The 15,121-nt window shown below is 41.7% G+C and overlaps 1 protein-coding gene across 13 annotated transcripts in view; it reads right to left on the bottom strand.

Annotated features, from left to right (window-relative positions):
• PITPNM2 (phosphatidylinositol transfer protein membrane associated 2) overlaps nucleotides 1–15,121 on the bottom strand; it is a 133,529-nt gene that overhangs the window by 50,698 nt on the left and 67,710 nt on the right. For 6 of the 13 annotated variants that reach the window (XM_054082178.1, XM_054082176.1, XM_054082181.1 and 3 more), the window contains one exon: nucleotides 14,841–15,013. The exons of 6 other annotated variants lie outside the window; for them this stretch is intronic. In XM_054082178.1, the coding sequence (XP_053938153.1) occupies nucleotides 14,841–14,918 (78 nt within the window). In that variant the 5' untranslated portion in view covers nucleotides 14,919–15,013. Of the gene's footprint in view, nucleotides 1–14,840; nucleotides 15,017–15,121 lie in introns of all 13 variants that reach the window. One more of the 13 variants, XM_054082179.1, reaches the window with a different exon arrangement.

Below are 15,121 nucleotides of genomic sequence, written 5' to 3'. Positions count from 1 at the left end.
CCAAGTCCTGTACAAATATTTATGACAACAGCATTAAATAATCTTGATGACCCAAATAGCTGGTTAATTCAAAGGTCTTGGAAAAGGCAGTAACCCAGCAAGCACAGCAAATGTGTCAGATAGAATAATAGCACGGCATCTGCTCCGAATGGTTGATACAAATTATGGAGATATAGAGTTTTATTATATAGCATAAGCACGTGGAAATCACAAGCACAGGAAATACAGGTTCTCTTTTTGCCAAACTATCACATGAAGGATAGTATATCATCTAAATTTAAAACTCCATTCCAGATTGTGTGGTTACCAGCGATTCCAAGGCAAAACTGCAAGTCCTTGTTTGGGACCAAAACATATGTAGGAGTTTTTTAACTTCCAAAGAAACTCACAGCACCGAGTTGGACTCAGCACCTCCCAGGACTGGGCCAAGCCGGACCTGCACAGAAGAACTGGGTTCCCAGATGTACAAATTGCATCACAAACGAAAACACTGAAGATTTCTTTTTGTTTTAATAGCCACGGTTGATGTGAAAATGCATAAAAATACGCTTTCTTTCTCAGGATGCAATTTCATACTCTTCTTTTCAAGGACGTTTGAAGCCCAGACCAGCAGGTGCCCACTCAGACACACACAGCAAACACTAATGTTCTCTGACATTCTTTTCCCTATTTAGCCACTTTTGACAAAATCTTTCTGCATGAAGATGACCTGCCTGGTTCTCATCCTGCACCTAGAACTCTGGTGGACCTGCAAGACTGGCCAATCTTTGCTTTACATGAATACTTCCATAAAGAGCTTTTCCACATGACCCGGTAACACTAACACTCAGCTTCTCAGACAGAGCTGTCTAATCTCTAGAGACATGATGGATGTCATGGTGCTATGGTACCAACACTTGGTGAGGGAAGGAAGACAGCAAAAACTCAAACTAACCAAGACCTTGTGGAAATCGGTTCATGCCCCAGTTCTGACTTCTGGTTATTTTGCTCATTTCCATGCACCTGCAGGAGACCATGAATTCTATTCTGAGAGCAGCCCACAGCCTCTTTCACCTAGTTGCAAGCCTTAAGGATATTTTGGCCCTACACATTCCTCTTGCTCGTCGCTTATCTACACAAGAGACATCAAGGGACAGCAAGAACATGCTCTTAGATGAATGTGAAATAAGAGCTGCAACTTTGCATGACAAAAACATCAGAGCTGCACAGTTTGTATCCCAAACTACCTCTTCAGTCAGGATTTTTGAGCCAGGCCAGTTCATACTCAAAACCTAACATAACTTATCACTAGTAATGATAGCCTGAGCAAAGAAAAACTTCACACAATAAGCCCACATGAAGCTGCTTCCCTGCCCTGCATGCTCTTATACAAACCTGTTAGCTTGTCAGGAAGGCAACAAGCCACAGGGAGGTCAGGAAGGACCAAAGAACTCAGCTTAGATGGTGAACAGTGCAATTACGAACTAGACACAGGGAAAAAAAAAAAAGATAAGTGTCTCAGGCAATAAAATTAAAGACATCAGCCACGTGCACTCGAGAGACCAGGATGATACTCCGTGCCTAAGTGGTACTATGGAAGTACACCACTTAGAGCAACAGAGAGCAATTTGCTTTTCAGCCATACAGCCTCTTCATGTCCAATGTGACTCAGCTACAGCACAGAGAGGGCTTGTTACAAGGAAGTGGTTTGTAAACAACCATTAAAAAATAACCATCGATTAGGAAAGCATTTGGCTTGAAAAGCATCTGGTAAACCCTCTACAAAGAATAGCTGGGAGTGGCAGATGTGCAAGCATTTTAGGGTGTCTTGAAGGTTTCAGCTTTGTAGGCCCATGCCCCTGTGAGAAGCAGAGATTTCAGCTTACCTGAGTTATTACTGCTCGCCACTGACTGACAACTGTATCTTCCTTTTATATAAATATCTAAGGAGTGGTACCCAACAAAATCAAAGAGGAGCTAACAGCCGTTATATGGAAGTTATCTGAGCTGTAATCACAGTAAACCATCTTATATTGTATTACAACAGGAAACCCAGTCATCCCTTTAGAAGTCCCTCTCTTCTGCTGATGACATTCCATGTTCTGTACAGCCCCATCAATAGCTTTCCAGGACAGATGGTGACACAGATCCCTTCTAGCTAAAGTAATAGCATTAAATTACTCATAACAGGGAACCCGGAGAAGCAGATGCACCATGATTAGCAAGAATGCCAGTTACTTAAAGGCTTCTATTAAAATAAATCTCTTGGCACAGTAGAGTACCATGGGACACTGCACATGACCTCACCATAACAATCATAGACGAATAATTCCCATGAATGTCATCTAAACATTGGACTAGCCTAACCCCATTTATCATCTGTCCTTCACAACAGGAGACAAATGGCTGTAAACAAAGCTTTCCACTAGCAAAGACAAGTCGATCAGTTCTCAGGTCTCCCACCCACTTTACTGGTCAGAAATGTGCCTCACTATCAGCAAAGAACAGGGAGCACATCTTGCAAGCCTTCATCCAGCAAAAATTTCCTGGCACAGCTGGGTGGGACCAGGTGACTAAACGCAACTGAAATGTTTTTGTAGTGGAGTACAGCCCAGGAAAGGGATGATGGTTGATGGCAACAGAAACTCCCACAACTTGAGGAGTCACACTGCAGCTGGAGGAACAGCATTCACAGAACAAGAAAGCATAATCCTGGAGAAAACAGCTAAGATATGCCTTATTGTATCAGCTGGAGAAATACGGAAGTCAGGCTGTGGAAATTAAACTTGCCTTACAGTGCTTTGCTTTTGGTGAATTATAAGAAAAGAAAGCCCCACCAACCAACTCAGAAGAATACCAAGAAGAATATCATCCTAAATCCAGAGCGTCCTCCTCTTTGTGTTCCAGCCCTGAAGCAAAGGACAGGCTGCACACAGGCTCAGGTACACACAAAGAGAATCTCCGCAGTGCCTACAGCAGCCCAGCAAAGGGCTCAGTGCTTTAATTTCTCCTAAAGTTGTTTTTCTTTACTATAATTTATTACTTCAAGCACTGAAACGGTACTGCAAAGTACAGTACAGACAGGGTAGGCTGCACAGCGATAACAGGCAGTCCAGGCATTGTTCTAACTTTTAAAAATAGATTATAGCTATAATCTTACCTTGTTTACCACTGATTCTTGTTTACAGTACAACCTTTCAATCTAAATAAGTTTGACAATGATTGACGTGTTTTAGCTCCACGATGAAGTTTCTTGGTTCATTACAGCAACATATTTACACCGTACCAGTGGCCTGCATTGATGACCCATGACAGTTTTCATTTGGGATTATTCGAATTATGAAGACTGACAGCACTATGCTTGGTAGACCTATTGTCCATGAATAATGAAGACACAAATCATTGTCTGGAAACAATAACATGAGATTTTTGCTTTTTTTCTTCCAGCTCCCATTTGGTAACAGGGTATTTTGATAGTCTAAACAAATTCTTCTGGGAAAATCCATTAAAATAACACTGAAGGCTTGGGACTTTTTTTTTATCCCATTTAGAAATGGATATGGAAATAAGTTTTCAGCTGGTTGATGGTTTCAGTTAACAATGACAGCAAACAAAGGCATCTATGTAACCACTGACAAGAACACGACAGCAAATACCCCCAGAGGATCCTGCTAACATACTTGCTCATACTGTTGTGGCAAGGGAGGCCGAGAAAACATTCTCTATGGACAATTACTATTTTTCACTGTTTTGTATGCTAAGGCTACTGCAAATGCCAATTAAGTTCCCAGAAACAGACCTATCCTTTGGGAACTAGAGAAGCCTAAATTGCCTCCCACATTCCACCAGACAACAAAATGCCTGAATCTGCCTAGGATGGATGACTCCTGTCATCATTGGAAAGCTTTTAAAACTAATTTTCTTCACTAATCAGACCTGTTTTCACTTTTTTTTTTTGTTCAGTTTTAGAAAGGAATTACAAAGATTCCTAAGATGTAAAGGGCTGAGTAACAAAATCTAGGCTGGAAGAGGAACGAACTACTTGTTTTCAATCTCTCTCATATGTTAAGGGAAAAATATTCCCAGTCACCTCCAGTTGGACATTATTTAGCTGATGGAAATGTCATTCTTCTGATGGATTTTCCAGAGTGTTGCCTTCTTCCCATCAACAACTGCTTCCCCATGATGTGCTCCAGAGCTGCCTACCAGCCATCATCATCTCCTACCCGCAGGCACTGGGCAAGACCAGAAGCTGCAAGTACGAAGAAGGTACCATTTACCATGACTGATGCACTGCAGGCAACAGCCTTTTAAAGAAACACTGGGAGAGGTTATAAGCAACGCAGCCTGTTGCCTCAGCCACATATCTGCACTTACTGTGGCGGTACTGGCATTCAAACACCACAAATAAACTGGCATGACAACAGATGCACAGTTTCAGCCTTAGCTGTTGCAAGCCAGGATTAAACAGCACCTAAACCCAGAAATTCAATTATAAGAGACACTAGAAAATACCAAAAGGTCCCCAAACTAATGCATGGCTTATTCTTAACACATTTTCCCAGTACAGGATTTCTGTACGTGGACAACATATAGAGTGATGATGTATACGCGCATGGGTATATCCGTTCTGTCTCCAGCTCGCTCCTGCTGCGGTATGACTCAGCTCTGTGTTTGTTATCCGCTCTTTTCTGGGCATTTGAACTGACATCTAATTCATGACGAGCAATCTGCTTTCACCACTGCCAACCTTCTGCCCGCTGATACAGATATCTGACAGACCAGCTTAGCACTGATTGCAGGTAATCAAAAACCAGGTTGCTGACCAGGGAAATAAAATGTTGGTTTACCCTAAAAGTACAATAGAGTCATACATTCCAGTCTGATTTTTGTGGTTCAAAATGAGTGTGTCAAAGACCTGAAGCACCCAGTTAAAATCAGATCACCATAATCAGGGTGATACCTGAGCAAAAAGCCTTTTTCAGTATGAAAGAACGGAGCAGAGGAGATGGTATTATTCCACCCTTACAGAAGCCAAAAAGGAGAAGTTCTGATCAGATCAAAACCAGCATAATTTTATCAGCGCAGAACATGTTCTAAGAGCAAACAGGAAGCTACTTGAATTAAATTAAAAATAAAAATGACCCTTATTGTTACTAATGCATTACAGTGCTAAGGTAGAACAGCTCCCAACACACAACTTCTTGCTGTCAAAGGCATTTGTGCCAGAGCCAGAATAGCTGAGTTGTCTCACATTAAAGATGGTTGAATCAATGACAGAGCACTATTCTGAAGAGGGAGAAAGCAACCCAAAGACACAGAGCTGCTGGCAGGGCTATGTCTACTACCCAGATCTTTCAAGCCCCATTTCAGCATTCTTACCACGATGCAGCAAGTCTTCTTCACTGGACTTGAGTATAGGGACCTTTGCCAAAATACAGAAAACAGTGTTCAAACAGGGAAGTTTCTCTATCCCTGTTTCGCAGGAGTTGAGTGTAGTCTTACCGGTTATATTGGAAAGACAATCCTAAAGGTAGGCACAAGCCAGGAACCCCATGCCCCCGGGGATGGATTTTAATAGTACTTTTCATCTGCACTTTGTAAGGTACAAATTAGAAACAATCCACATCCAATCAGACTGACAGTCCTTCCACAACAGCATTGCTGCAGGATAGTAAGAGACTTGTGAGTTTTGTTCTTGTTACTCTAAAGCAAGGCTTAGTCTGTATCTCATTGTGCACAGTTCAGTTGGTGCTACCTTAAAGGAAAATGAATTCCAACTGCAATAGTATTTTCTCCATTAACGCTATTTATGCTCTTTCAGAAGTTGTGGACACCACAGAACCATGTTTTTGTTTAAGCCATGTGCATCACATTACGAATGCAGGCAACTTTAAGCTGCAACATCTGTTTCCATGGCAATGGCACTGCATCAGCAATCCAGTGGGTTTAGGTTAGGCCATCTTTACCCAGGCTCCAGCGCGGCACACAGATCATTACTGTTAACAGCAAACCAAGTGATGTCACTAGTAACCATGGTGCCCACAGCTGAGGTTTCCGTGTGCCCTTTGCACTCCAACATGCATCCTTCACGCATGACCATTGTTTTAATCCAATTAGTGCTGTTAAGAAAAAACAATACATGAAAGGCCAGTGTCAATACTTATTTAGCAGAGGAAGGTTAGTTTGAGCCAACAAGTTAATGATCAGAACACGAGGCTTTTCAATAGCACTTTGACTCTAAGCCTCACTGCACTGCACACATAGGAATGACCTGAAACCCTGGGGAGAGAGGAATGAAATCTGTTCCTCATCAATTGCTTTATTAATAAAGGCAAAAGAGCAGCTGTTTTAAACACGCTCCTTCTAGGTTTGATCAATGGCTGGGCAATACACAGGGCTTCATTCCACCTAGGAAAGATCCTCTCCCCCAAACACTGGTGCTTCTCTGGGTGAACATAAAACCTGGCGTTAAACACTTCCACGAGCCAGTCGAAAACAAACAAAAGGAGTCCTAAAGCGAGTGAGTGATTTGTAAAGTGTGTGTGTGGAGGGAAATCACCCCCATCCTGGCAGAAACCTAGTCATAATGCCATGAAGAAGACTGCTGCTTTCCAGGCTGCTGTATCAGATGGCCAAAGAGGACAGCTCTGTCAGCATGGAGCCAGTTCACAGAGCCTAAGACTTTGCTGACTATAAGCACAGTTCCAGACCCAATCACCTTAAAGAATAAAGAACCACGTTCACACCTCTGCCCAACACTGGGCTGGAAGCAATGTGTCCTCCTGGCAGATCAGAAATTCCAGTGACTCAGTCTCAGCAGGAGTGGGACTGTCGTGCATGCTCTGCAGCTCGGGCATCATGCTCCAAGCCATCAAGACAGCCAAGTACCTTCTGCCGTTCTCCTTCATGATAGTCTGGTTTTACCTGGGATATTCAACCACATTAGCTCATTACGCAGAAGATTTTGATGGTAATCATGAAGTAGTTAGCATCTATCTTCCCAACCTAGTGCTGCACAGCTGCAGTTTCCAGGAGGGTCGTCCTTCCCAGCTATGCAGGGAGCTGCAGTCTGATCAGCCCCAGTCTGCAGCAGGGATGTTATGAGGCTGTTCTTCAAATTTACCAAACAAGATTTGAGACTATCACACAGAACAGCCAGCCTCTTGTCCCATGATTCAGTCACTGTGTAATGCTGCCTCATAGTAGATATTAAACACATAAGGAGAAAGAAGAGGATGACACCCTGGAAGGGTCTTCCTGTCAGAGAGAAGCACGTGTATAATAGATCTGCTGATGGGAGACAGTATCCAGGAGATCCCAAGTCTGTTCCTGCCACCCCTTCACTCTCCTGAGAGCTGTCTGAGGTGGGGGTCACAGCTCTAGGCAGCTGCAAGAACTTCCGACCTCTGGGTTTCCAGCCCAAATCCTTCAAGACTTTCAGCCAGCAAAAGCAGGGCAAAGTCGTGCATGTAGAAGGCCCTGAAGAAGGGACCATTCTCACCCAAGCAAGTGCAAGTTACCGTATTCGCACCACCATTCTTGGCTGCTTTTCTTGTAATGTAAAACACATTCCTAAAAAAAGCCCTAAAAGTTAACAGGAGGACACGCTGTCAGCAGCGGACTCGTGCAAAGCAGAGCAGAAATATGTGCAGCATCAATTTGTGCAAACGTTGTATGTACTGCATTATTTAGAATCAGGCCTAGATATTAATGAAGCTGTTTGCAGAAAACCAGGATATTTGGGGGCAATCAATCGTGCAGGACTATAAATAATTCACAGCATTAACAGACCCATTCTCATGGCCACTCATTAATCACTTCTCCTTACAAAGATGCCCAGTTATACTCCTATGGAGCCAGTCCTGGATGTGCCAGAGGCACATGAATTAGGAATCACTTTATTATGGGGATACCTCAAACTTGTTTACCCCATTTTTCAAAATGTCTACTGCACTTCCAGCACAGTATTTCATCTTACCTTGAGCATTTCCCTCCTTGTCTTTGAATGGATTTTTCACTGTATTAACTATTCCATAGGCACTGTCTATGAGAATTACTGTTTCTAGTTTAAAGGGAGGTAAAGCAAGTCATCCATTATTATACTGTGAGCCAGAGTCAAAATTTCAACTCGGAGTGTTCTGGATCAATTCGGATCCTCTGACTATCCCTTAGATTTTTAGGTACCTGGTGCAACTATTCATTAACAATAGGCTGTACAGTAAAATACTGGAGTCCTAGCTTAAAGAAATCCCTGCAGTTTTTGTAATACCTAATTCATTACTTGCCTTCAGGTATCTGAAAAAGTGAGAACCTAACTAGGTCAATAGTCAAGATTTTGTACACACAGAAACAGAAATCTTCTTTCATAGGAATAAAAAAACCCAAAGAATAAAAAAGGATTTTTGATAGCCACAAGCTCAGTAGGATCATTATCAGTCCTGCATCCTCGATTAAAGCCAGCACAAATCTGAAGTTTTTCTTAATTTTTGCATTTAACCTTATCTCAGCTTCGCTAAGTTTTGTTAGAGAATGAGAACTGTCCATGTAACAAAGTTCACTACTCTAAAATAAAACTTTTTTTTTTATTTTTTCACAAGGTATGGAGTAATAATCAGGCTGAGAACCATTCCAGGATAATGACTAAGAAACAAGAAAACAAGTAAATGCAGAAAAGCTGTTTGCTACCACTGTACTTTTTTCCCAAATGATAACCTGTATAGGAGTTGCTGCCACTTGCGCAAATTAGACCACAAGGCTGGTGGCACTGAACATACCTGGACCACCCTCATTCTCAAAGCCAAGCAACTGCAAGGGTCTCACTCTCCTGTTTCAGACAGATACAAGGCCTTATGATGACAAAGAAGAGGGTATGAAAAACAGAGAAAGAAGAGAGAACATAAAAGACATAGGTTTTTAATGCTGCAGCATAGAAGTTGGCAGAAAAGCCTCAAACCGGGTTTTTGCTTTTATATTTGTGAATCTTCTAGGGTCTCAGGAGTTGTCAGCAGTGTCCCCTGCTTTTAAAATTAAAGCATATATGTCTATCTGTCCAGATGGCCAAGGCATCTGCAAATGAAACAAAAATAATCACCCATTCTGTTCTTCAGAGTCCAGAGATGAAGGGTTAGTTTGTTTTCCTCCACTCAATCAATCTTTCACCATCTGCTGAGCCTGCTGGCAACTGTCAAGGGTAGCTAAGAGTTTAGGGGGCATGACTTTTGCACCCAGATCTAAGGACATAGCCTCAAGAATTACTACCACCAAGCTAGTTTATGTTCCTTCTCAAAGGTGCTACCTGAGAGCTACACAAAAACAAAGGAGAAAACAGGACAGCGCAGGTGTATGGAGACCAAGATGATAGACCTCCTTCAGAAAGAAGGGAAGATACTCAGGGTACTCCATGAGCATCAGCAGACACAACAGGTGAGTACAATGCACTACACATGCTTGGGAACACCCTCCAATTTTTCAGGGAAGACAACAAATGCAAAGCCCTGAGGAACTGTAGAAGAGAGGCTCATGTTAAAAGATGAGAGGAACCCTTGATTCCCAGGACCCAACCCAAGTTCAGCAGACAATGCTGAGCAGATGGGCCATCTTTAATAGGTTGTTTCAAACAGGGGCCAGAGTCCTTCCCCAGTCAGGAATCTTCTAAGTGCTCAATGACAAAGTATTAACACTATTAGCTTATAAGGATGACGCGGCATCTTAAAATAAGTCTCATCCTCAAAAGGTAATCACTAGGTCCAGAGAAGTATTTTTAAAGTACACTGTCTTTGGAGGAAGGTCATAAGCACTCAGAGAACAGTGCATGGAGAAAACAAGGACCAGACTTATTTAGAGCAGAGAAAGTATGCTATGCACACTGATATAAAAATAAGATTTAATAACAAGAGGTCTTCTCTTGTTTTATGTAAGGGTCAGAACAGCAGCGGTCTTCTGGAATCTCAGGGCATATGGAACCACAGTAATGAATGGTATTAAGATGATAAATGGACTGACCTTTGGCTAATAACATACTGATCTTTCTGACAAACACATTGAGACTTGGAATATAAGCCTTTATGAGACAGAGACTTAGCATTAAAGTGTGCATTGTTTGTGGGGTGAGGGGCATTCATACAGAAAAGCAGGTTCCCTAAGCACACAAGAAAAGAAAGCAAATGTTACAGGGAAGGACAGCTTCCGAGACACAAATATGTAGGACACTTAGAAGAGGAAGAATTAAGAGACCCTTTAATAAGGGCTATCTAATATATAAAACAGAATGGATTTATCCTTTGCCCCCAACAGACTTCAAAGTCCTTGCAAAGAGAGAAATATTGCACATGCCTTTGATGCAATGTGCAGAGTCAGAGAAGACATCCAGGACAGAGTCCTTGGTTCAGCATTTCTGCAGGAAGAAAGAAATCCCTATAGATTAGCTGTAGCTCATGTACAGATAGCTGGCTCCTCCATAAACAGTTTGTGCTTCAAGAAACTTATTTCAGCACTCCTCTCTTGTTGCTTTCTGTATACGTTGGGACAGGAGGCTGCAGTTTCCCCAGATCAAACTGAAGCACTCTCAGTTCTATGGGCGACTCTCAAGTTTGAGTTTATTGAGGGATATCTCACCCTTGGAAGCAGAACAGACTTTTAAATATGTGTATAAATAAATATGTGTATATTAGGAAAATAGCTACAATATAAAATTATTGCCTAGAAAAGAGGTACAATAATAATCTCACTGTTTTCAAAATACTTTGCCTGTTTTATGTACCAGAATAAAACCAGGTCATAGTAGGAAGGAAGATCACTGGTTCTTAGCTCAGATATAAAAACTAGTATGTTTCAACTTTGATAGCAAAAGAGACAAAAACACAGCAAAGATGAAAAAAAAACCTTGTGCATATGGGAGAGCTAAGATCAAACTGCTCTGCAGCTAATGCAGCAAGGGCTTCCAACCTGAGCACGGTGACAACACTGCGTGAGAGGTTTCCCATGAAAATATACATATTCAGAGCCTAAAATTTAATAGAGAAAAACAATTCTGTTCAGATCTGCTAGGCTACAAGCAAGTCAAGGGTCCATTATGTCCTTCACTGTAATGTAAAATTAACTTATTTATGCAAGAATTTAAGTGCTACTTCAAGTACTGGAACCACTGCCTCTGTAGATAATATTTCAGAAGCCAGCAGAAAGGAACACTTAAGAGACTTGTTGCTCTCCTCCCTCACATTTAAAACAAAAAAAAATAAATTAAAAAGCAAGGACATTCAACTCAGTTTTCTCAGCTTTATATACCATCTGGCAGACCTTTAAGTATAAGAGGAATTACAGAGCATGTGTGGACATGCACACAATTATTGCCTGCCTAGTGGTGTAGAGAGCCAACCAAGATGCTGGATTATATGCCGCCAGACTTTAACTGTCCCATGCAGTAAACACAGTGAATATGAGTACAGCCTGTCACAGTTTAACGGAAGGCACCTTTGCTACTTGGACATGATGCTGCTTACATCAAACTTGGTAGAAATTTTTGTTAGGACTTCTATTGAGAAGGAGGGATTGTTCTCTCATGAAAGGAGACACAAGGTCCTTCCACTGCAATACAAAAACCTCCATGAAAACATCTGTTGAAAAGCAACCACAGTACTACAGCCCGAGTATGAACATCCCTGCTCACGTGGCTTTGAGGCACTAGTTCCACAGAAAAGCTTACCAGAGCAACTGCAGGGGCCAGTTGCTTCAGCCCTCAGGTGAGAAGGTCCTTTCGGAAAACTTTCATTTGAAGGGTACTAAAATCTAGGAAAATTATTCAATTGCTCTTTAAAGAGCAACTTTCTACCAACTGTTCTGGAGTTTAACGGGGATCTTCACTCAGCACCTTGCACTCAAATGAGTGACCAACTTCAAGTACATGCTCAAGGCTCTCCAAGCCTCTTGAGGAATAATTGTGACATCTCATTTTTACACTGTTGGAAAACTGCTTCTTACAGGACCGGGCTGACTAATGTCTCCAGCAATAATGACACCATGCTGTATACAACAAATGCCTCTGAAGTGAACCTTTTGCTTTTAAGAATCGCTCCTTTCCGCAGGAACTGCATTGAACAACACTGTTCTATGTCTCAGCCAAAGATTTCTAAGAAATGCCTCCACACTGCTGTTTCTACAGATATCTCAGCTTGTTCCCCTAAGGAGGTTCAACAAACAGAACTTGCTTCTCCTGTGGCCTCCTTACATGATTCACTGGAAAAATAAAGACAAACACGAAGCACTTTCTAATTCTCTGAAAGAGAATGCTCTCCAATGCTCTTCCCCCAGCACTTGTGTCAAAGACAAAACCTCGACTTTAAATCAAATGGAATAAAAAGGGCATTTGCTATCATGGTCTAGGAAAAGCTCCCACTGAAGTGGACTGTTTCCACCAATTTCAGGAAGAGTTGATCTAGATCACTACCAAACCCTAAAGAAACACCACATTTATTTTTTTTCTTTTCAAATCGGAGGCATTTTCAACAAAAAGCCGAGCTAACTTTTCTTCTTGTACGACTTGTACACGTAATGCAGTAAAGTCACTTCTCCAGATCACCTGGATCTTGGGCTGCATGCAGCATTTCCAGCTTAACCCCCATTCTGGGTAAGTGGAGGGACATCAGAGACCTGACTTGACACCAGCTACGGCACCTGATCTAAGAGGACATCTTATTTTGCTGCATATCGACGCATTAGAATATTAGAGCCGGTCTGAAGCAGGGCTGGAAGACAATTCAGAGGTGTAGTTTCTCAAGTAGTTTCTTGGGCCAGTGAACTCTCCCCTTGCATGAAACCCTAATGACTCATCATATACTTTGGCATGAAGATACAGAGAATATCACTGCCTACGGAACAAAGCAAGAATCCAGTGTTTTGCATTAATGAAATAAAAATAACTATTTTAACTTCTGAAAGCACACAGCAAATTCAGGCCCTGAACAGGTCCCCCACATGTTGTAAGAAGCCCCCCCAGACACTCCCCAGTTAACAACTGCCCTGGTTTCTGCTGGGATAGAGTTTTTTTTCTTTCTGGTAGCTGGTGTAGTGCTATGTTTTGGATTTGGGATGAAAATAATGTCGATAACACACATGTTTTGTTGCTAAGTAAATCAAGGACTCCAGCTTCTCATGCTGGCCTGCCAGCAAGGAGGCTGCTGGTGCATGGGAAGCTAAAAGGGGACACAGCCAGGATGGCTGACCTAAACTGGCCAAAAGGATATTCCATACCATATAGCATTATGTTGAGCAATAAAACTGGGGGAAGCTGGCCAGGGACAGTGACTGATGTTTCGTGGTGGGATGGACATCGGTCCCTGGGCGATGAGCAATTCCATCATGCATCACTTATCTTCTATATTCTATTATTATTATTGTTTCTCCGTTTTGCTGCCTGTTGCAGACAGTTTCTGTTAAACTGTCGCTACCTCAACCCATGAGTTTTACTCTTTTCCATTCTCTGCATCCTGCTGGGGGGCTGTGAGTGGGCAGCTGCATGGTACTTATTTGCCAGCTGGAGTTAAACCATAATAATTCATCCTCCACTAAATCAGGTGGGCTCCTCCTTCTATCTCAGATGATTCTCCTGTGCACTCTTGCTCCTGGTTGACAAGTTCTGCACAGCTAATACATTACTTCCACCAACCAGCTCTTTAGTCAAATCAGCTCAGCCAAATTTGGAAGAAAAAGCCATAACAGAATAATTACAACAATAATCAAAGCAGCTACAGTGTCAGGAAAAGATACACAAAAATGAAGTCACCTAAGAAAACTGTTTCCTCATTTATACTAACATTTAGGTTAAACACACAAAGATGATACATGCTCTATATTTGTGTCAGGAAAAGGAATTTGACTGTTATTACTGGAAAGCACACACTTAGATTGCTTTAACAGTCAAGCATAAGTCCTTAAAGGAATATAGTTGGATGGTCCACAGGAGAGGAATGGGGGAATTGTGCTTTGGTTCTGGGCAATTGTTTTTCTCTTTAATTAACTTTAGGTTTTAACCCAAAGTAGATGTTTCTAGCATCACTTCATCCTGCCACATAAAGCAGAGTTCTACTGCAAACTCAGCATTTGACATGTTTTGCTGGATGAGCAAAATTAAATTCTATTTAAAGGGTGAGACAATGAAATAACACTTCATATTAATTTCCATTTTAAAACGTTCCTCATTGGATTTCAAACACTGAAAGAATATGGGCACAGAGGATTTGAGTTACAAAAAAACCTAACATTTTAATTAACTGCTTTATAGAAGACAGGGAATTCAACAAAAATTCCCATCAGTATTCACAAGCCTACTAAAAATAATCAAAGTTTCATGCTTAAACTGATTAGTATCTGTTTCATAGTGGTACATAAGCAAAGTATTACATCTAGATTTCTAGATTCCGCCTCCCTCCCCCCTCCCAAGATCAAAAGCTATGCCTCTGATTTAGCTTCTCAAATTTATACTAGACTGCTTCTTCCCAACAAAAGAGCAGGAGCCTTTCGTTTGCAGCTGGACCTGGCATGACCAGTAACTACAGCCTAACTGGGAAGCCCTACACCTTGATCGCTTCCAGGTAGGTACCCACACACTTAGGTTCTGTGTTTCTTTCCATAAGAACAGTCTATCCATGAGCTGTTGTTTTCCCAGGTAGGTCAAACAAAGGTTCTCTAATTTAAGGACAAGAGAAGGCAAATCACAAACCGAAGTATTAGTTTTCCTCACTGCTCCTTTACGCACATAGCAAACCCCAAATTTGAAACGTCTAATCCTGCAGCAATACTCCACTCTTCCACACAACACCCTGTGTTAGCCTGCACCCAGCTGTAGGAGCTGAAATATTACTGACCTGTATCATGTACAGCTGCGCAATTCGATATTCTTCCACACTCATCGGAAGAGGAATACGATATTCCTTTATGAGCATTTTGAATACAAATCTTTTGTCCACTCAGAAACACAATCCAGAATGTTTTTAGCAAAGTCTCCTCAAAAAATGGCAAGCAAATGCATTGAGGATGCCTGAAACAGAGTGAGAGAAAGAAAAATCAGAGAGAAGCAGTTATTTTCCATCCTTCCTATAAAAAATAAAAACCCAACATGCAAACATTAATTTTTCTAATAGCTATA

The sequence above is a fragment of the Cuculus canorus genome, chromosome 17 (assembly GCF_017976375.1).
Source record: "Cuculus canorus isolate bCucCan1 chromosome 17, bCucCan1.pri, whole genome shotgun sequence".
In the NCBI taxonomy this organism is placed as follows: domain Eukaryota; kingdom Metazoa; phylum Chordata; class Aves; order Cuculiformes; family Cuculidae; genus Cuculus; species Cuculus canorus.
The sequence above is the reverse complement of the archived record's forward strand: the minus strand, read 5'-3'. Positions and strand labels throughout refer to the sequence as shown.